This window comes from Vanessa tameamea, chromosome 20 (assembly GCF_037043105.1).
Source record: "Vanessa tameamea isolate UH-Manoa-2023 chromosome 20, ilVanTame1 primary haplotype, whole genome shotgun sequence".
Classification (NCBI taxonomy): domain Eukaryota; kingdom Metazoa; phylum Arthropoda; class Insecta; order Lepidoptera; family Nymphalidae; genus Vanessa; species Vanessa tameamea.
This window is the reverse complement of record NC_087328.1, coordinates 8723606-8746140: the sequence shown is the minus strand read 5'-3', so window position 1 is coordinate 8746140 and position 22535 is coordinate 8723606. Positions and strand designations below refer to the sequence as shown.

The window sequence follows — 22535 nt, the reverse complement described above, 5'->3', positions numbered from 1 at the left end:
TTTTACGTAATATTAATAACATTGTTTATACAAAATGCATAATAATAGCTACATCTACAGAAAATAAAGATAAGGAATAGATAATAAAAGATAAATCACAATGGTTAAAAATCCAACACTCAAACACTCAGGTTGTTTAGATCGGCCCCTCGTCTGTCCCCTCTAAACCAAGCCTCGGTCCAAATGACCGAGTATAATGACCCAACTATTGTGTTCGCCCCAGCGTTCGGGAAGCCTCATTTATTTTTATAACTCTATGGGTTTTTAACAAAAAAAAAAAAGCAAAAATGACGGACATCGGCGACGATGAGCGAAACTGATGTCTCGTGACGTTTTAAATTTAATGTTCTGTGATTTTTTTCGGTGATCATGTTCCATTTTGGTTACAGAGGGTTACATTTCTTTAATTTAGATTAGGTATTACAACTTATTGTAATTATAATTTCGAGTCCTTGTTTAATACATTGAATGACGCTTTTATTTATGTGTTGATTAAATTAAGTAATGTTTTATCAGTTGTTAACAAATTAAACAATTAAAGAGGCTGCTGCGCTTCTAAATCACAGGTTCGATTTTCACTTACGATGATGATACATTTATTTGGGTGATGTAGATACGGCCAAACGAATGACAACATATTGTATATGTTTCTAGAACTTCCAAATCGAATAATGAAGGTCATTAAATACAGATAGTTCATACTTCAACATCTATGTTACATAAATGTGTATGCAAATAAAGGTATCAAAATCCAATGGAAAGTACAGGATCGACGTCATTATATACTTTCCAAGAAAAACCAACTGTACTAAGATATATCACTGAAAATTACCCGAAAGACCAATCCGATAACTTTATGATCTGCAAGCCAAACAGCCTAAAACACTTGATCATTGATACTAGTTAGGCTGTTCTGTATCTACATATAACAATATGAAATTATGTCATTGCTGTTTTAAAAATAGGTATATGAACAAAAGCAACTTTAATAAAGAAGAAGTACTCTCGGGTGAAAAACCCGACCCGACCAATTATTCCTGGCTAGCTGTTTGCACTGATCTTCATCCTATCTGCGGGAGACTTGGATGGCCTCTTAAATTTTGCATAACCAATTAAGCCATGCACACTAAAATATACATAATTTTGTTACAGACTAATGAAATGTATAGAGATTTTGTCGTCAAATTACGCGTTATTTTAATTGGAATTGTTCTTATTTTTTTGTATAGAATTTGTGTCGATTGTTGTCAATATCTTTGTGTTCGATAGATGTAAAATTTGCCAAAGAGTGCCATTGCATAAACTCGCGTTTCTTTTTTGTTGATAAACACAAAGGTCACTCAAAAGGTCTTATTTTTGAGAAGAGTGTTTGGAAATTCTCACATAGTTGTTTCAATGCGGGTTGGTGGGGACACATGAGGTATATTTTCATGAAACATATTCAAGCTTGATGCTTCGATACAGGGTGTTTTCCTTAACTGCTACACACGAGATGAATTATAAACACAATTTAGAGAAATTCAAACCCTTGGCGCGCTTGTACTTGCGACCTTCGTTAACATTCATCTGTTTCAAGCACTAGGCCATCTCGGTTTTATTTTTTTTTATCATGTGTAATGTCACACAGAGATGTGTTGAACTAGTTTTACCTAAAATTTTTAATAATGTAAAATATTCGAAATTTAAATATATTATTAACACCCATAATGACACTTTGTTGTGAGTGTGTCTGGATGTTACAGATTTCATATGACTTTTCGTTTTTTAAGAGTACCTACATCAAAAACCTGTCTAACACAATTTCGTTAACAGTGAATTCTTTGTTCATACATTAACTGCCAAGAACAACAATTGAATTCTGTCAAATGTTTTTAAACTTTAATCTGATAGTATTAAGGTTTATTTTAAAATAGACAGAGCTCAAAGATAATGCTAGTGGTATAATATTTGCATATGCAAAAGGGAGCTGAGTGTTTTTCCTATTGATTAAGCGGTAGACGAGACAGCCAAGCACAGAAGTGTTAATTGGAAAATTAATTGAATAAAAAGTTTTTATATATTTTTATATCCAATTTTATTTGTAATTTTTTAATTAAGTACATTCATTATTAAAATATTTCAATACTACAGACATAACTCTTTTAGTGCTATGGATTGGTAGATTATTGACTTTTTTAATTCATTTTACGTTTTAAGACTCGGTGAAATTTCCATACTGCTCCAATTATAGCGTGATTTCTAATGGTGCCTTGGTTATAATTAGTTGTATGCTATTCAGTTAAGGAGACCAAATACCTTACTTATATACGTTAGGATAAAAAAAATTAAATCCAGAGCATAAACCGAACACTACGACTGGAAAAGCGTAAACAAATAATGATTTAAGTCAGTTGTAGGTCAAAACAGTTCCAATTTTGAAAAAACTATGTTAATTGCAATACATAATAAGTAATGAATCAATTAAAAACATATTTCAATAAATATTTTTAACACTTCTCAAACGACAGTACACAAAGTTCAACACTATTTAATGCACCCGTCTTTGTTTATATAAATCACCAAAACTATTGGGCAATAACAGCTTTCGTTTGTCAATTAACTGAAGGGGTTCTCTTGTCACATTCGAATCGAATAGTTTATAATATTTGCGTAAACTGTTTTGATACTAAACAGAGCATGTTGTTGGAATGGAGTAAAGCTTTACTGTAGATATACTGAAGTTCTAAAGGTCGTCTGTCATTTCAATGTGTTGGTTTTTGTTCGATATACCGACTACAATATTAGGTATGTTTTTGTGGTCTTTTTTAATAGTAAATTAAATGACGAATATGGTTTTTAAATATGGTTAATACATACCGTAACTATGTTATTTGTATTACTTTATAATAAAACATTGACGGTAATCACAAATGTTGATTAAATGATTTTTATTAATACTAATATCCTATTTAAAATGTTCGTTTATTTCAGAGACAAAAATTTCAAAGATCTCAATTCAATATAGAAGTATTACATTTACTGATTGATTGACAAGAATCCACTAAAGGTTCCGAAAATATCAGCTAAGATTTGGGGAAGAACTAGCAGTATATTCTTTTCAATAATTTTTTAACTTTAATGGCGTATACTATTTAAATGATTGAACTGAACGCCAGTACTTGTTGGCACTTGGGTGAAGGTTGCTGGCATAGTGACAAAACGTACACAGTCGTTTTGACCGATCGGTATGGGTGGCCAAAGTCAGTGGAGGCTGGTCAACTAGGCTGGACATATTCTAGTGCACAAACATAGGTGCAATCTCTCTCTGTCTCTCTCCCTCACTCTCTTAATTCCATGGGACAGCAAATTCGATACGAGCTAGTTCAGGCTCAGGATCAACGGCTTCACGTGGTTTCCGAGGCATGGGAGTGTACTTATACACTTCCAACTTAAACTCCAGGCTGTTAATAACAATTGTTCGACGGATGAACTCATTAGCTTTTTATTCTATTGTATGTCCTGGAGTTGGAAAACAGAACATTAGGATCTACGGATTTGTATCTAGCTATTACACCAACGATGTAGTCAACAGCAACATTTCCCACTGCTGGGCTAAAGGCCTCCTCTCCCTTTGAGGAAAAGGTTTAGAGCATATTCCACCACGCTGTTCCAATGCGGGTTGGCAGAATACACATGTGGCTGAATTTCGTTGAAATTAGACACATGCAGGTTTCATCACGATGTTTTCCTTCACCGCCGAGCACGAGATGAATTATAAACACAAATTAAGCACATGAAAATTCAGTGGCGCCTGCCTGGGTTTGAACCCGAAATCATCGGTTAAGATGCACGCGTTCTAACCACTGGGCCATCTCGTTCTTCATTTTTCATATTGGATAAATGTTTCCAAAAAATAGGTTTAATGAAAATAATGCAATGCGCTTTATAGGAAATGTGACGATCTGATCTCTTAACAACAACATATTTGATTCTTATCCCTTATTTGTCCATGGGGTTCTTATCGCACCAAGAAAAATAACACTTTCACATCTGAAAATGATAAAGTATCATTTATTTTAAGATATTTAATAAATTCGATTAGAAAAACTATCACTTATTATTTCTTGTATTATTAATAAAATGTAAAAATAAAATTAGTAAACACAATTTGTAGAAATCATATAAAATCATTCACTCATACAAATCACATATAAACATTCGATATAAACCGATAAAATGAAATAGAAGTCAAAGGACAGTCATACGTTGCTATAAAGTCAACATTCAATTTAGGTGGGGTAGCATCCATAAAACAAACTTAAGTCACGTCCAGGATTTACTGAAGACATAATTTGCCATCAGCAAACATTATTGTAATACAAGAAAACACATAAAACGCGGGCAATATTTTCAATCATATCGTAAATTTTTCGTGTAATCCTTAAATATTATGTGACGAGCGTCAGCGATTCATTTCAAGCGATTTGTTAACTAATACGATTTTTTAGAGAGTTGCTTTTCCCGTGAATAGGTCATATTAATTTTAATAAAAGATCGTGTGTTTAGGTGTTAAGTAAATCTCGCGTTGAAACGGTTCTAAAAAAGAATACAAAATAGCTTAGCCGGGAAATGATCAACAGAATTAATCAACCTTTATATCTAAAGTGATTAAATTTAAATTATCCTATGATGTGCGTAGGAAAAATATACTGGTCATAAAATTAAGAAAATGAAATATGTATTTATTAAGAACTAGTTGTCGCTTGTGGCGTCGCTCGCGTTTTAGAGTTTGGTCCTCAGAGTTCAAGTTTACTTCATACAAAATTGACATACTCTATGACTAAATGTGGTTTGGCTGTAAAAGTATTACAGACAGACTGTCAGAGAGACGGTATTATTTTCGCATTAATAATATTATTAGCGTGATTTAATTTAATAATCATATATAAAGCAAAAAATACAAAACAAGCTTTTATTGAAAATTTTTGTATGTAAAAGTACTAACATGACACAATTATTATTTACTTTGTTGTACACGAATAGTAATGAGTAAAATAAACTCCGTTGGTAAATTCAGTTGTTATAATTAGGAAAAGCCTGTCAACTATAATTTAATCCCAGCTGTAAACCCAAAAAAGCATTAAGTTAATACTCCGAAAATGGTTTTACATAACTTTTTAAATGGGTCGAATTTATTAGAAGTTAAATCAACAAAAATTACAGGTTTCCGTTATTTTTCGTGATATGAAATTTTTCATTGAAAATTCCTTAAGAAATTATTTAATAAGCGATCGGTCATACTTTAAAAGTTTGTTGTATAAAGCTATTATACCGATGTAAGGTATCATCAATATCAATTCAAAGTACGTGCAATTATTGGAAAGAAATTGATAAGTTTTTAAACTGATAATTGATTTTCATTTAAATATGGAATATTGACGTTTTGTATGAAATTTTGAAACTAATATACGATTCTGCTAATGGTCTAATACCTTGATCTTCCAGAGTACAATGTCTCACTTTGGTTACTATCATAAGAGTATTTACATAAACATAACATAAACAGCCTGTAAATTTCCCACTGCTGGGCTAAGGCCTCCTCTCCCTTTGAGGAGAAGGTATGGAGCATATTCCACCACGCTGCTCCAATGCGGGTTGGTGGAATACACATGTGGCAGAATTTCGTTGAAATTAGACATATGCAGGTTTCCTCACGATGTTTTCCTTCACCGCCGAGCACGAGATCAATTATAAACACAAATTAAGCACATGAAAATTCAGTGGTGCCTGCCTGGGTTTGAACCCGAAATCATCGGTTAAGATGCACGCGTTCTAACCACTGGGCCATCTCGGCTCGGCTAAGAGTATTTATAAAGAACTAACAAGTTGCTTTATTGAATACTAATTGTGACTCACGTCTTTCTGTGTCCTTCCTTGGAAGTCAAGCTTGTTTCATATCTTTCATCTAATTCAGTTCAATGATTTGGCCGTAAAGGGGCAACAGACAGACAGACACAGATTTATAATAGTAGTATAGATCGGTAGACCCACTTAGCGCAAGTGCATGAACTACCCGTTTCGTATCAATAATCTAATTAATACGGCCCAATAAAAGCTTTCTTTTATGATTTAGGTAGGACAATGGGCAAATGAGCCATCTAGTGGAAACTGGTTACCAATGCTCTTAGATATTGGCGCTGTAGGAAATATTATACATTCCTTACATTGCCAATGCGCCACCAACCTTGGGAGCAAAAAGCAAGTGGTTGTTGATGATCCGGCTTTAATTTACAGGATTGCATGTGTATATTTAGAAAATTTTCGATGTAATTTTATGGAAATTACTATGATAATAATAATTAAATGATGCCCTTCCATATAATTATGTGCACCTTACCAACGAATTACATTCGTGCGAGAAATATTTTTCGTTTTACGTGAACATGTGAATTCCCAGATGTTCTTGTGGTCAGTTCAACGGTGTGGGGAACTTGCGCGTTCGTCAGAGTAGAATAAGTTGAACGAAACAAATTATAACTAAACCAATATTTTGGTAACAACTTCAATACTGACAATGAAAAACATTTGATTTTATCTAAAGATTTTTTTATGAAGTTAAACGAGCCGTAAAGTGTAACTAATTATATTTGATCAACGTCATACAATATATATTTTTTTGTTGGGTAGCGAGCAAGATGCTCAACTGATGGAAAGACTACCACCGCCCATGGACATCCGCACCGATTGGCTTGCAGATGCATTGCCGGCCTTTGAGAAATATGTAGTCTCTTTTCTTAAAGATTTCCGAGTCGTATCGGTTCGGAAAAAGCATCAGTGAAAGCTAGTTCCACAGAGTGACTGTGCGAGGCAGAAAATGTCTTAAATGCCTCGCGATATTGATGATTTTTGGATATATAGGTAGTGCACCAACCGTGCGATTCAATAGTCCGAAGATGAAATTTAGCAACCGGAAATCCAAATAATTTCTCGGAAAATTCCCCGTGAAAAATGCGATAGAATCAGGTTGGTCAGGGCTTGATTATCGATTCAAGACGCTTTGCGTTGAATATGGAAAAAGCTAGTACTGGGGAGCTCCCGTTCAGAGGTGAGAGCAGTACTCCATATAAGGTCGAATTTACGCCTTGTATAGTTTTAGGCGATGGGCTGACTTGAAATACCGTCTTGCCTTAATGAGGACACAAAGCTGTTTTGATGCCAATTTGGTTTTACCTTTCAATGAACCGTGGAACTGAAAGAGGCTCGAAGCATCAACACCAAGTATTCCAATACTAGCTCTGACAGCAATGAGGATTCTGAGAGCGTGGAGATACGACAAATGCTGACTTTTTGTTTTTTTTTGGGGTTAAATTGGACTGATGTCATACCCATTTCACTTCAAGGAAAAGCATGTGGTTTTATATCCATTGTGCCTGGAATTACACTTCCTTTCTAATCACTGGAACCAAAACACATTCAAAGTTCAGCTTCAGCTACATTTCGTTATTTATATTTTTTAAATTTAATTAAACCTACGTCGTAAAAAATAATTCATTTACCGATAACTGACGTTAAACATTTCAACTTTTCTCTTTTTAATAACATTCTCGAGTCGTTTCGTTCTAGCATAACGCATTATTACTCCAACATTGTACGTTTATGAGAAATTTCAAGCAAATATTACATTTTATTAGCTTGTATGTGTTATTACATTTAGACACTAAATTTTCATACATATTAATCATTAGAGGTTTATCATTCTCTTAAGATATCATAAAACCTTTCAGTGAATTACTGATATTAAATATTATATGTATATGGGAAGGCGGACGAGTAAATCAATATTGGCGCTATAAGAAATATTAACCATTGTTTACATTCCCAATGCTACCAACCTTGGGAACAGACATGGTATGTCCGTTGAGCCTAATGATCTTTCAAACCGAAACATAAGAATACTAAGTATTGCTATTTGGCGGTAGAATATCTGATAAGTAGGTGGTACCTACCCAAACGGACAGAATCTTCAAGTGACGTCTGTAAGTAAATAAAGATACATAAACATAAACATAATCAGCCTGTAAATTTCCCACTGCTGGGCTAAGGCCTCCTCTCCAGTTGAGGAGAAGGTATGGAGCATATTCCACCACGCTGCTCCAATGCGGGTTGGTGGAATACACATGTGGCAGAATTTCGTTGAAATTAGACACATGCAGGTTTCCTCACGATGTTTTCCTTCACCGCCGAGCACGAGATGAATTATAAACAAATTAAGCACATGTAAATTCAGTGGTGCCTGCCTGGATTTGAACCCGAAATCATCGGTTAAGATGCACGCGTTCTAACCACTGGGTCATCTCGGCTCAAATAAAGATGTGGAAATAATATTGTTGTTGTTACCAATGTTTCTGATTTCATTTTGTAATAGTTTGTCTTTGATCTAGAGGCTAACTATTAAGGATGAAGATTCCGAACTCCTGGGGTCCAATTTCCGAACGGATTAATAAGTTAGCTTTTTCAGTTAAGAAGTAGATATATGTCATTGATCTTGCTGGATTGGACGATAAATTATAATTCTATTGGTTTATATTGCGCATGCCAGTTATATAAATACGAACATAATTAAGCATTCATTTTTATACAGACTTTAAATATGTATTTGTTTATATCTATGTAATATATATATAGTTTATACGTGTGTATGTAACTGAACTCCTGTTAACGATTTGACCGATATCGATAAAATTTGGCTTTGGAGTGTTTACATTGGACCCGGCAGAGGGCACTGCAATCTGGAAGTAGACAAAATTCCTATTCTACTTGGACGAAGTCGGGACTGATAACTAGTAATCTTATAAATAAGACTATTTACGTATACTTTTTAGAAAATCTGAACAACTATATTTATAAAGCTTCTTCATATATTTTAGATTTTATACAAGTAGTAAAAGTATAATTTTGTTATTGAATTAATTTTATGACTAAAAAAAAGTTTAAAATCAACACCTTAAGGTAACACCGACCATAATTCCATATTATCTGAGCAGTGTAAGTGTATACCGTCGGCCATAATAAGTATACATTTGTGATGGTTTTTAAAGACGCGTTCACATTAAATAATTTTATTTGTGTGCATTTATTTAATTAAATTTTCTTATTAATATTAACGGTTATAACAAATGTAACAGTTGTTACGTGAACACTTATTTCTATAAAATGTTTTGTAGAGTATATTATTTGAGAATATAAATCGAAACTCACCGCAGAACACGATCGTGTAATGTCAGCAAGTTAAATGCATTGACATTCACAATATATTCATGATACTATAATGTTTATACAGAAGATTATACAAAAATATTCCATAATAGTTGATATACATACTATTAATACAAGAAATAAGAATAAACTTGTAACCCCTACTTTCTGTTTGCATACGGTACAGAAAACGTTTTTGGGCAATGGTATACGCATATACATATAATAAAATACCGGGAAATATAAACAATTTACTAAGACTAACTTAATAAATAAATCCTATTCTTCATTAAAAGAATACTTTTTAGTAAAAAACGCCTGGATTTAACACAGTCCAACACAGGACAGAAATTATTATAAAAAACAGCATTGTAAATCTGTTTATTTGAAAAGAGCAACTATGCGAGTTTCGTGCCGTTTCTTCTCTTCTCGCTGGAAGCTGCTTTCCGAAACGGTGATAGTATTTAAATATCGACGATTCAAAAACGCTTCATTGTGAAGTTTACTTGAATAAATTGATTTTGATTTGATTTGATTTGACTATAATAATTATAAGAAGCGTATCATCGTAGGTCGGTTGTTAACATTGTACGACTGAAATACGACGAGAGTTCTTATTGAAACTGCAGGTTTTATGACGTTTATTGCGAATGTACGATTGCATGTTATACTTACATAGTTATTTATATCTAAAGTTATAATTCCCATTTCAGTCCCTTATCGTTCAAATTTCCAAAACAGCCATTAGCAGATCCTTACGTTATAAATCTGTATTTAAAAAGAAAGTCGATTTCTAGACTTAGTAATAACTGTGCGTTGACAATTTAGTCTGCGGACCAACGATTTCAATTTTATCCAAATATTTTGTGTTTTACTACTGTGTGTTTTACTAGATTCACTTCTCACACGTAACAGGATATTTTATAACAGGCTTATTAAAAGACAATTAAATTGAAAATAAATCAATAAATCGAACGATCAAAAAAATCGATCTTTGATTTATATTTTCTCATACAAAAATTAAACGATTTGAGAATAATATAATTCTTTATTCTCATTTGAATCGTAGAATCACTTTCAAGTTACGTATGACAAGGTAAGCACATATGAACCTCAATAATAAAACCTATTAGGTTTGATTGACAGCATTTGAAGGCTTTTTATCTACGTAACAAGAGCTCGGATCGAATTAAAATAATTACGTGTGTGCGAAGGAGTGATTTAGAGATGTGATTACACACGATTGCCTATTAATAAGTCTTCTTTATAACGATTTGGTAAGACGTGTCTCTTATAGAATATAAATTAAATTTAATGGTTAATTGGTCATTAATTTGTCTTGCATTGTATTTAAGGTTTTAGTTGTGTTTTAACGAATAAATATAATTTGTTGAATATATTTAATAGATTAAAATTATGTTTTTCATGTTCGTAATATATATTGTATATTGTGAAGGCATATAATTATATATAATTATGTTTATAAAAACCTTAAAGTAGTAATTCTCATAGTTATGCTGGCTGGTTGTAACTGTAGCACTGTGGAGAGATCTTTATAACGCAGCTGCGCGCTAGCTACCGGTTATGGTAGCTCCTGCGAATCGATCGACTAACATTTTCTTATTGCGATCAACGTAATGACCGTTTGTGATTCGGGTTTAGTTCCGTTAGGATCGAAATTCATTTTTATATTGTTTTTTATTTAGAGGAAAAAAATACGTCTCAATTGTATCAAATATATATTTTTATATACTATTTCGGAAAGTACAGTTATATTTTATATTCCCCTCGTACTAATATACCCTCTTCTTAGGATTACTAATAAAAATATATTTTAAATTCGAATTTCAGGATATTTAAAGTTCAGATTTTTATGTCATATTTAACATAACCTTTTGTGAACTAAAATACAATATATTTAATTGTTTTTAACTTAGCAACCTCTGTTCCGGCCTTAAACAAACCAATTTTACGTTTAAATCGTGTCTTAGTGGTGTTTTATATTACTTCTATAGTCTATATAATTATATATCATATGATATGTAGTTTAGTCTATGCGTTGACGGACGTGGAACATTTGCATTCATAATTACTGGAAGCTTTTGATTTGTTTCAATGCGTTTATAAGAGTCTACGTATTGATTCTGATCGAAATATTATATGAATTATTCATAGTAGGACTTTCTCCAATGAAGCCCTATAATAGTTTCAAAGTACTTAGTAACCTTGACGACAGTGCTCAAGTTCCCTGATGTCTAGTAGGCTTGTAATAGACATGGCGTTCAAATGCTTTTATGAGCCTACTTGAATAAAGAATATTTTGATTTGACTTTGAATCCTCACTGTACACTTTATATAATGATTCAAAATATTTATTTTGAAGGAATATTATATACATATATATATATATTATATAATAGAATATTTATTTAGATGCGGCTAGAGAAATTCAAGGCCGAATTTGAGTTGAATCATTTCTTGTTTGTTTGAGTGTGACGATTGTGACGCAAATTTTTTTCAATCCTTTCGTAGTATGAGTTTTTTTTTTAAACAAAATTATTAAACGTATTTTTTTATTATTCGTTTATGTATATTATATATGTACAATATGTATGTTCATACATATCATACATATATAATTATAAAACATATAAAATGTAATTGTATAAAGTTTTCTTAAGTATAATATGAACACTCAAGAAACCTAGATTTAGTATTTGAATAATGTATAACCCGTATCAGACCTGCCTAGGTAGTATATTATACCTATATACCCAGTTAAATACTCTGCAAAACGTATAACGTACAACGCGATTCTAAATTTAAATATCAACGTGCGAGAGAGACGGAAAGTGTGCTCGTGCGCACAATTACAGAATTAACTTCTACTGGATAAGCTTAGTATTTATTTATTAAGCATGAAGAAACTTTACTATTAGAGTAAAATTTCAAGGTCAAATTTAATTGAAACGTTTTTAAGTAACGTTTGTTCGAAACACTTCTGACGCGAAGACATTTTAATTAAGATGTTAACACATGAATATAAACAATCAAGTTAACGTATCTTTGTATACGTTAATGTATTAATGCTAATCGCAAAAACAAATTTGTGTATTATGATTGTTTTAAACAGTTTCGTAAACAACTTTAGTCTTATAAAATCAAATCCGAAGGATGCTGCACAATACTACGAATAAAAGTCAGATGCCCTTTGTAACCAATTCATTATATAACCGTCCAATGCATAGCGATGCAGAAATATCAAAGATTTGACCATCATCTAATATTCAGAAGTGACAATAAACTCGTTAATTACATGAACACTATTATTAAATAATATAAATTATCGTATCTAGTAATTTAGGTCTACTACAAACAGACTTGTCCTACCTCCCCCCTCCCGTCTACGCTACCCGCGTGCGTAAACGCGACCCCGCCGTTGAACTCTAACTACGACGCAGTAGGTCTTTTTATTTTATTTAGATCTCGTTTTATTGTGATTCTGCTGGTGATTGGTCTGTACCTTATAAAAAACCTTTCGCATATCAAAGCGAAGCTTCATACAGATTTAAGCTTGTACGATTATTGATAAGAACAGTAAAAGGATACTTTTTAATACAATTCTCTTACAAGTAATTAAATTATATATTTATTGCATCTGTGCATTATAAATAACCTTTTAAATAGATAACAGGTAGGTATTTATGTATACCTACTTACATATATCATATCTTAATGACATATGATTAATGCGGAAGTGAGTTGATTTTTCTCGACTGCAGCGATACCAAGGACGAGCGTGCGTGGGTTGCATGTGTGTGTATGTTTGTATGTTACTACTAAAGTTCTCAACATGAGAATTTAATAAATGATCCATCGTTGGATTTACGAATTCCAAGACGATATAAGATATATGACATGGATTCACAACATGACATATAGCACCTTCTTAATTTTGCTACATTGTGATATAGCATAACATATTATTGTACTCTAATATAAAATTAAAAGCATAAATTGCATATATTGGAAATAAATAGTATGTTAGACAAGATTCTTGTTATTTTTATTAATTTTTGTTACAAATACATTTAGACGTATATTTTTGTTTACTAACTCACTAACACTATTAATTTGAAAGTTTGTTTGTTTGTATATTTGCTAATCACGATAGAGACTATCTCATGAACCTTACACATATTGAAAATTGTAAACAGTAACAAAATTGGACAAAAAAGTCCGCTGAGTTTCTTTCCTCGGTTCTTCTCAGGTCTCGGTATTTCGGTATTTAGTCAAGATATATAAATATATAATATATATACATAAATTAAATTAGAATGACAGAACATAGTCATTCTAACTGAATTTTAATTTTAATATACATATATTGTTTCACATCAATTTGCCATTGACAATAATTTAATAGAATTGGCAACATTTATACATGTGTGTTTGAAAAAAAGATAAAAAGAAAAAATTAACACCTAACAAAACTCTTTGATAGCATTATAAAAACAACCTATCTGTCATTATGAATCAATTCAATATGGCTTAAACCTTCAAATTGTATGTTAATATTTGCATCTAAATTATTAGTTAAATGTTTGAGTGGATTAAATCATAAAATATGCTATCTTTTATGAATGAATTACAAGTGGAAAATCAAAAACATTACATTGTGAGATAATTTGGTTAGTACGTAATACGAAACTCGTTTACAAGTTTGTGGAAGTTCAATTATAATTATTCCTATAGTTTTTTTCTTCAGCGTAATGTGTTCAGCGTAATTATCTTCCGTTAAATTGTATCTCTACTCCTTTTATGCATATATCCCTTCTTTCTGAGGTTTTTAAGGTGTTATTAGATATGAGTTGCCATTAAGCCCTCTTATTAAAGAGCGTGTAGTAAAATTTTCTATGTCATATATGAGCGACAATATTTTCAAAATTGTACATTATTTTCTTCATCGATAATAACTATGAAAGATTAAAAATATATATTACATGTACATATATCTTTGTAGTGTTTATATTTCATATAATAAAATATATGATATGTTGAACGTAATGTTGTATAATATCGTTACTTTTTTTTATAAAACAAGTGTTATTTTGTAATATTTTCATTTGTTAATAATTTAATTATTTTACTGAAGTTTATACTCTGGAATAGTTAATTCTAAAATCAAAATACACCAGAATGAGATATTTTTTTTGTATCTGAATATTATTTTCAGATTAAATAATGGAGCAAATATTTATGATTGAAGTATTCGTAAAGAAGATAGTATTAAAAATCGAGCCACCAGAGAAAGATGAATATGAACTCAAAATGGAAGAGGAGGAGAGGAAGAGAGAGGCGGAGGCGTTAGCTGCAGCAGAAGCAGCAAAAAAGGGTAAAAAGGAAAAACCAGCTAAGAAAGGAAAAAAAGGTAAAGAGCCGCCCTTACCTTCTGAAGAGGAAATGAAATTCATGCAAACATGTACAATGCAATTTAATTGCTTACCATTGTTTGATTTTTATGTTGCTCATGATAACTTCATCCCACCTCCTCCTCCACCACCACCTGGTAAAGGCAAGAAACCCCCAAAACCAAAAGGAAAGAAAGGAAAAGTACAAGTAGTAAAATTAGAGCTTCCATCAGAGCCTTTACCACAACCTCCCTACTTCGGGGTAGGAAACTCGATCATGTTTTTGTCGAGACCTTCAAAACTAGAAGAAGTGTTGAAAAAAACTCCTATCTACATCACAGTTTGGAACAGAGATCAGGAGATGAATTGTGTAGGTTTTTGTGTTATCGAATGGCACGAGTCATTCTTTGACTGCCTTAAAAGATCAGCCGAATTGAATCCAGTGAACATGGATCAAGCCGAATACAGAGATACATCACGACCAGAAATGGTAACAAATACTGTAGAATTGACAAGACCTTTGCAATGCGAGGAAGATTTGAAAGCGTCAGGTGAAATTGAATTTTTTATTCGATTGACATGTATGGGTAATAGGGTCATAAGTTATTTTGTCGCTCTGCCAGAAATGGAAAGACTACCAGGGCGAAAATATTTATCGGATGACTTAAAACTGAAAGACGTTGAGGTTGTGAGACACTGGGAAGGTACGACTATCGATGCTGTCCCACCCGTAGCTTACTTTTTCGGAGCTCCGGACATAATACGAGAGCCAATAAAACCCGTTGAGGAGCCGAAAGTTTATGACGACTTTGTAGCACCATATACTTCTAGTGAACTAGCCATTCTTGCCATGGGATTTCCTAAAGGTCCCTGTGGAGGGACTAATTGTCCTAAAAGAATGGATTACAGAGGTAGTCAACACCAATTCATTCATGGGGAAACTGTAAAAGGGAAATATCACCATGGACAATTTGTGAATAAAAGGGATGTGCATGGGCCTTGTGGTAGACTTGATTGTCCACTAGCAAAGAAAGTTCGTGCTTATCTGTGTTCTGAAGGAAGCTACAAGCCTTGTAGAAAACCGTGCAACAAAGACTATTACTAATGCAATGAATAAAGTTTTACGTATTTCGGTGATAAAAATGACGCTTGCGATTTTTTTTACATATAAATCAATAAAACAATAAAGTAACATAAAAAAACAATCGACTTTCTCTTTCTAAAGTCACCGCGAAAAAACTGGGTCAACATTTTCATTTGGAATTAATTTCGGTAGTAAATGAATCATAAAGGTGTTATTCTGAATTTTATTCACGATGACAACGGAGAGTGATACATTACGATCGGTCTGGCATAATTTATTCTTTTGTTGGTCTACCCACTCGCTCATTATTAAACCGCTTGTTAATATGCAAAATATCTCAATGACCTGAACGTAAATTATTAAGTATACAGATCTACACATTGTTTAAATAACTGTAGTCACACTTTACTTATTTAGATGATTCTTAGACCGCATTTATAATAATGTGTCCATAATTTCGATTAAATAATCCTAATATTTTCAATACAGATTACTTATTAACCAGAATAAGTCATCAAAGTTCAAAAACAAACAGTGAAAACATGGATTCCGAGAAGAGATCATCATTTGCGATATGCGATTAACAGTCTCCATTCCCTTGGTCCACATAGCGTGTCACTGTGTGGACAAAGTTCAAATGCATTCGAATTAAAATAGACTTTATTATTTTAACAATAAAGTTCATAATATTAATAATAAGAATATAATTTTCGCGTACAATCATTGTAATTATTAGTGCGGTTTTGACATTCGTAATTTACACGTTATGGTCCATGAGCGTGAATAAGTATCGTTATCAGGAGTTTTAAAAGGATCTTACGTTATTCAAATGGGTATTGTTTTGTTAACGATTCGTGGAAAAACTCAATGCTCGGCCATCCATTTATCTTGTTCGAGGTTTTCCTTTTTAGTGTATGTAGGTAACTCATTATTTAAAAAACTTTAACAGGCTTAAAATGAACTGGGACACTTTAAAATTCTGAAGAATCTCTTAGACTGTAATCAACGGCGCTGCTTTACTACAGGTTAATATATTGTGTCATCATCATATTGAAGACCTCCGTGGTCGAGTAGTGTGTACACCGGTTTTCATGGGTACGCCACTCTGAGGTTTCGGGTTCGATTCCCGATCGAGTCGATGTAGAAAAAAGTTCATTACTTTTCTATGTTGTCTTGGGTCTGGGTGTTTATGGTACCGTCGTTACCTCTGATATTTCCGTAACACAAGTGCTTTAGCTACTTACATTGGGATCAGAGTAATGTATGTGATGTTGTCCAATGTTTATTATTTATTTATTATATACGAGTTACTTATATGAATGGTCAAATATTTGTTACTATTCGGAGTGGTTATTTTATTTGTAAACTTCAATGCACAATTTAATTTAGATGTTGCTCTTACAGGTCTCCGTTCTTCATCTGAGTGAAAAGTACGCGTTGTTCATATTAAACAGAAGTTAATATTTCTCTTTAGATAGAAAACCTTATTCTTGTTTCAATATATTTTTAGTTCGCCTATTGTAGTTGTAGAGACGATATTGAAACAGTATTACTATTGCAAAAAAAAATCCCTGTCATAATGATTATTATTAGGTAGAAAATGTTGAATTAAAAAAATACTATATGTTGGGAGAAATTTGTGAAAAATATATGTCAATGTATGTTTATATCATGTATAAGAATAGAAAAAAAAACAAGTTACATTTAATAAAATTAGTTGGTTTATTTTAAATCAAGTAATTAATTCTGATTTTGAAAGCGTCAGGTGTGGGTTTTGTCTATTAAATAAGGTCATTTATATCCACGATAATATAACAGCCCGACCCTTTTAAGACAGATGCTTGTAACTAATTCAAAAGTGCTGCTCTACTGCTGTTGGTAGAGACATAATCAGTTTCTCTCGACATGTTTTTAACATATCAGTTATATAGCTTTGTGCAAGCCCATCTGTGTGGGTACCACCCACTCACAGATTTTACCGCCAAACAGCAACCCTTAGTATTATTGTGTTCCGGTTTGAATAGTAAGTTAGCCAGTGTAACTCCAGGCACAAGGGACAAAACACATCTTAGTTCCCAATGTTGTTTATACATTGGATATATAAAAATCCTTAATTAATTAATCCTTCATACGGAACTGATGTATATGCGCAGTGGTTACTGCTTTATTTGGTAAAAAAAAATTGGTCTGGATTTGAATCCTCGTTTAAGACAAGTGTTCAGCCCACTGATCGTTCCTAGGCAATTTATAAAATTATATTATTATTATTATACGTAAATGATGCGATGATAACCACTGTTTATCAGGGACCTTGTAATATATCGTGTTTCAGATAACCGCGTAGCTTTGTTTGCATCTATTTGAATACATTAACCAAATCGTTGGACAAATGGTCCGACACGCTTATTAGATAATATTTATCATTACGTATTACGCATTTAAAGCTTTCACGATGGTATTGTTTTTGAAAATTTGCTTGTTTCAATTGAAAAAATTGTGTTTTGGAACGAAGTACTTTTACGCAGCTTGCAGTAGAGTGAACTGGCAGAAATTGTCGTGTGGAAATAGTGTTATGTCTCCTCCAGGCGATCTTTCCCTTTATCTTTCTCTGTCGGCTTCTAACGGGTGTACGACACTGTTTGTTTTTTTTTTTAAATCACTATAATATGTTAGTACGTAGTATCAATATCAAAATCAAAATATTACATATTTAAGCCGGCTTTTATTGGTAATTTTGAAACATCCTGTGATAGTATTAAATTTAGATTCTAAAAAAAAATTATGCTTCATGAAAATCAACAATCAATAAACACTAAAGGTTTTTTCCAAACGTAAATGTTATTGAAGTTGATGCAATTGTAGGCTCTCATGCAACAAATAAAATATATAAATTTAAATGTACTCCTAGAGTAATAAAGATAATTACTTTGATGCTGTTATATATGTTCATAAAAGATTTATGCAGATATTGTATATATATTTGATTACAAAAATTGTTAATATTTTTTAGTTCCTAAGTTGTATCTTCGTTATATATTATTTAAAAATACTTTTGTTATATTCTATGAGTAAAATCTTTAAATATTACAATTAACAATTATTAACATTATAACAAATCTTGGGAATTAAATTATCGCCGTCAAACCATTTCATTTAATAAAATAAAAAAATAGAGTTCATTTTATTGTAAGCCAAATTGTGTTTTAGAAAAAAAAACATCATGCTGTTGTTCTTTCGCCAGTTTTTCCGACTTACTAAAAAACGAAATTGCTTCAATCTCATTAAAACATAAGATATAAGAAAGCACAAATAGCTAAAAGTCAATTGAACTACAAACAGGAACGCCTGTAATTTTAAAAGAGCAACCGCTAAGTCTTGTGCGCTAAAGCCTTCAAAACAGCCTGGACGGAGAAGAAAACTATTACTTGTAAATTCCCCCTTCCTACTGTCGTCCACTATGTTGGCGTTATATAAAGTATAAGATACGTGTGTAGAGTTTCGTGGTGAATTAGAACGAAATTTTTATTAAAATTTCTGCCTCCGTTGTTTTGTTGATTGCGTCATTTTAATCATATTCAGGACATTTAACGTCAATTCTAGTGGCTCACTAAGCATATTCAGATGAACTTTTATAAAATAATATTATATATATAATATATACTATTAAAGCTTATAGTACCTCCAACAGAAAAACCAGTATGTTCGTATTTATTACTAAAATCACTTGACGACTCAATTTACCGACAAAAATTTACAAGAAGAACTTAGAAGTTACTCTCTTTCAACAATAACCATGTATATGAAATAATTATAGGTAGTTAAATTTACATATCTAACATTGTCAACTTCTGAGCTGAGGCAGAAAAACCCAAATAAAATTGAATATGAGCCGTAGTAGTCTCTTACTTATAGTATAGTATATACTATCAACAGTTAAAAAATGACCCTTAGGGACAGATGCTGGGGGACGAGGCCCATTCAACATTTGTCAAAGTGATGAGGACCTCGGTTTCATCTAAAATTATTGGTTGCAAAATATCAATTATCAAATAAGAATACATATTATGTAATTTCCATATATTTGGGTCTATGCTTTAAAAAAATAATTAATCAACTATCGCATTGAATATGACTTTGCCTTTGTCCACTGGTTTCAGAATGCTAAGGTCCATATCATGTCTTCAAAATTACCTATTGGATTTAAATGAAATAGTATCCTCTTGGCATTTTCTTCAAAGACCAACTACATAGAAGATATTTTGCTACAAAAGCGTAAACAAAAACAGGTGAACTCTCACAGTCATTGCCAGCTATTAACACAACCAGGAATTATCAGGCAAGGAACACATTTTTATGCCCAATTTCTAAAATAAGGACATTTCACACTACCAGCTCACTATTTCGACTGAGAATTTCTCGGTAGATACTGAATTCATAGATTTGAACCCAAAACCTCGAAATCTGTAGCCTATTAATGCAACTTATCAGCATTCGTAAATAACGTTACTGTACACTGACCACGGATGTTAATTGCGCTTAATATGATGTAAAAAAAAAACACATTGTCTATTTAAATATTAAGTGAAATGACTCACGTTCTCTGCTGCCTAACGATATTGTAACACATTTGATGATTCATTATTACCGAATCTACCCGTGTTGTAATAAAATACCTGACAATCATATTAATAAAAAAGCGAGTTATTGATTTTGACGACCTCCGTGGTCGAGTAGTGTGTACACCGGTTTTCATGGGTGCGCCACTCCGAGGTCCCGGGTTCGATTCCCGGCCGAGTCGATGTAGAAAAAGTTCATTAGTTTTCTATGTTGTCTCGGGTCTGGGTGTATGTGGTACCGTCGTTACTTCTGATTTTCCATAACACAAGTGCTTTAGCTACTTACATTGGGATCAGAGTAATGTATGTGATGTTGTCCAACATTTATTTATTATTTATTATTTGTCTATGGCATACCGCTTATCTTTTCGTCGTTAGATGGTTTCAGTTTTCATAATGTTTTTATTGGTTTTCCTGTGTTGCAAGGACAGATGTAGTTTAAGTTTTTTAAATCGATAGTAACTACTATCATATAGGGTTTAATAAAGGGGATTACAAGAATATGTTATAGATTAAAAGTTATAGGGTTTTTTGTCGGAAAATCTCTATAGCGCCTTGGAAGTAGGAAGTGTGTGAACATCTCGGGAAGCAAGTGTTGGTTTTGTGCCTGAACTCTTTACCGTCGATTATCAGAATGATGAAATAAATAATGTATTCGTATTGCATGCACGTATAGAATAAAGCCAATGGCCTAGTGGTCGGGACACGTGGATCTTAACCAACATTTGCCCGTTCAAATCTAAGCAAGTACCGCTGAATAATGTACTAAATTTGTGCACTAGTGTATATCCTGCGAATTTGGATAGTCTCCCTAGAGGGATCCGAAGCCAAAATTTTTGAAGACATTGTAGTATTCAAATAATACTAGTGGGTCGCCCGCGAATCTTCGCGTTTATTCAACAGATTTTTAGGAATTTTGAAACCTATGACAGGTTTTGTTTTGATTTACTTTCACTCTAAGCTGACGACGTTAGTTCGCACGTTTTACATACAACAATTTAGTAAACAATTTAATATAACAATTTAGTAAATTGCAATCAAGAATCCTCTTTTCATAATTTTCCGCACAACAACAGTTGGAGCTCTTCAAAATAAGTCCATAACCGATCTTCCACATCACATCACAAATCGGCTTACGCTAACCAGAAAACATCTACATCTCTACATAGTATAAAATAAAGTATTCTCAGATCTTTAAGACTGCGCAGCAGATTTTAATGCTGTTTACATTAATAAATAGAGTTACTCAAGAGCCGATTTACGTGCATAACATATGCATTTAATGGAAGGGAAAAATCGAAAAATTCAATTTTAATAACCAAAAATACAAATATAAGAACATTTTTGCTCTTTATGTGCCAGGAGAGGAACATATTTTTTTTTATATAAAACCTTCCAGGGAACTTTAAAATACATACAAAATAATTATCTAACAATATCGTAAGCACTGTTTACTTTAAACTTAAACCATCCATTGATATCGACATCTCACTTACAAATCAAATATATCATGACGTACAAATGGTATTCCGTCTGTTTGTACAAGTGCTGGTGGCATATGTCCTGTAGTAGTACACTTTTATATAAACAGTACTCTATTTAACCATTATAGAGCATACTACTGGTGTATCTTTAACTAATAGCTAAACAGGCTCTTGCCGCCATTCCACGCGGTCTTGATTTGTACATTTACTATTTTTAGTTGCTTAATTGTGTTTATTTAGATATTCAATGAAAATAATAAATACTTATATAATAAGACTATTTTATTGTTTTTACTTTTGTTTATTGTTATTACTTTTGATTTGAATCGTATCATCGAATAGTATCGAATTTTCAAATAAAACATCGATTTCATTATAGTTATCAAGGGTGAAATTGAAAAGGCGTTCTGCTTGGTAACATCGACTCATCAGATACTCTGGTTTGAACAAACAGCAATACTATGTATTCTTGACTTCCGGTTTAAAGTGTGAATGAACAAGTTAATGTACAGATATAAGGGAAACAAAATCTGAGTTCTCAATGTTGGTGATGTATTGATGGATAATTAATATTTCTTAATCAATGACGATGTCGACGAATCGTACAATAAAATATAAAATAATTGTTGATTTTCTTAATAAAAAAATATTATTATTGTCTTTTGATTCAAATATTACGTATGAGATAAATTCAATATTATACGTA

At 32.3% G+C, this 22535-nt stretch overlaps 2 protein-coding genes across 2 annotated transcripts in view; one reads left to right on the top strand and one right to left on the bottom strand.

Annotated features, from left to right (window-relative positions):
* Positions 1-22535, bottom strand: part of LOC113401615 (uncharacterized) — a 252847-nt gene that overhangs the window by 154669 nt on the left and 75643 nt on the right. The gene's annotated exons all lie outside the window — the stretch shown is intronic.
* LOC113401614 (uncharacterized) lies at positions 13794-15839 on the top strand. Its single transcript, XM_026641592.2, has 2 exons — positions 13794-13925; positions 14471-15839. The coding sequence occupies exon 2, from the start codon at positions 14479-14481 to the stop codon at positions 15748-15750; it is 1272 nt and encodes a 423-aa protein (XP_026497377.2). The 5' UTR covers positions 13794-13925; positions 14471-14478; the 3' UTR covers positions 15751-15839.

What these genes read in the sequence shown, in the direction of transcription:
- LOC113401614 (XM_026641592.2), top strand. Translation starts at nt 14,479, where the DNA reads ATGGAGCAAATATTTATGATTGAAGTATTCGTAAAGAAGATAGTATTA.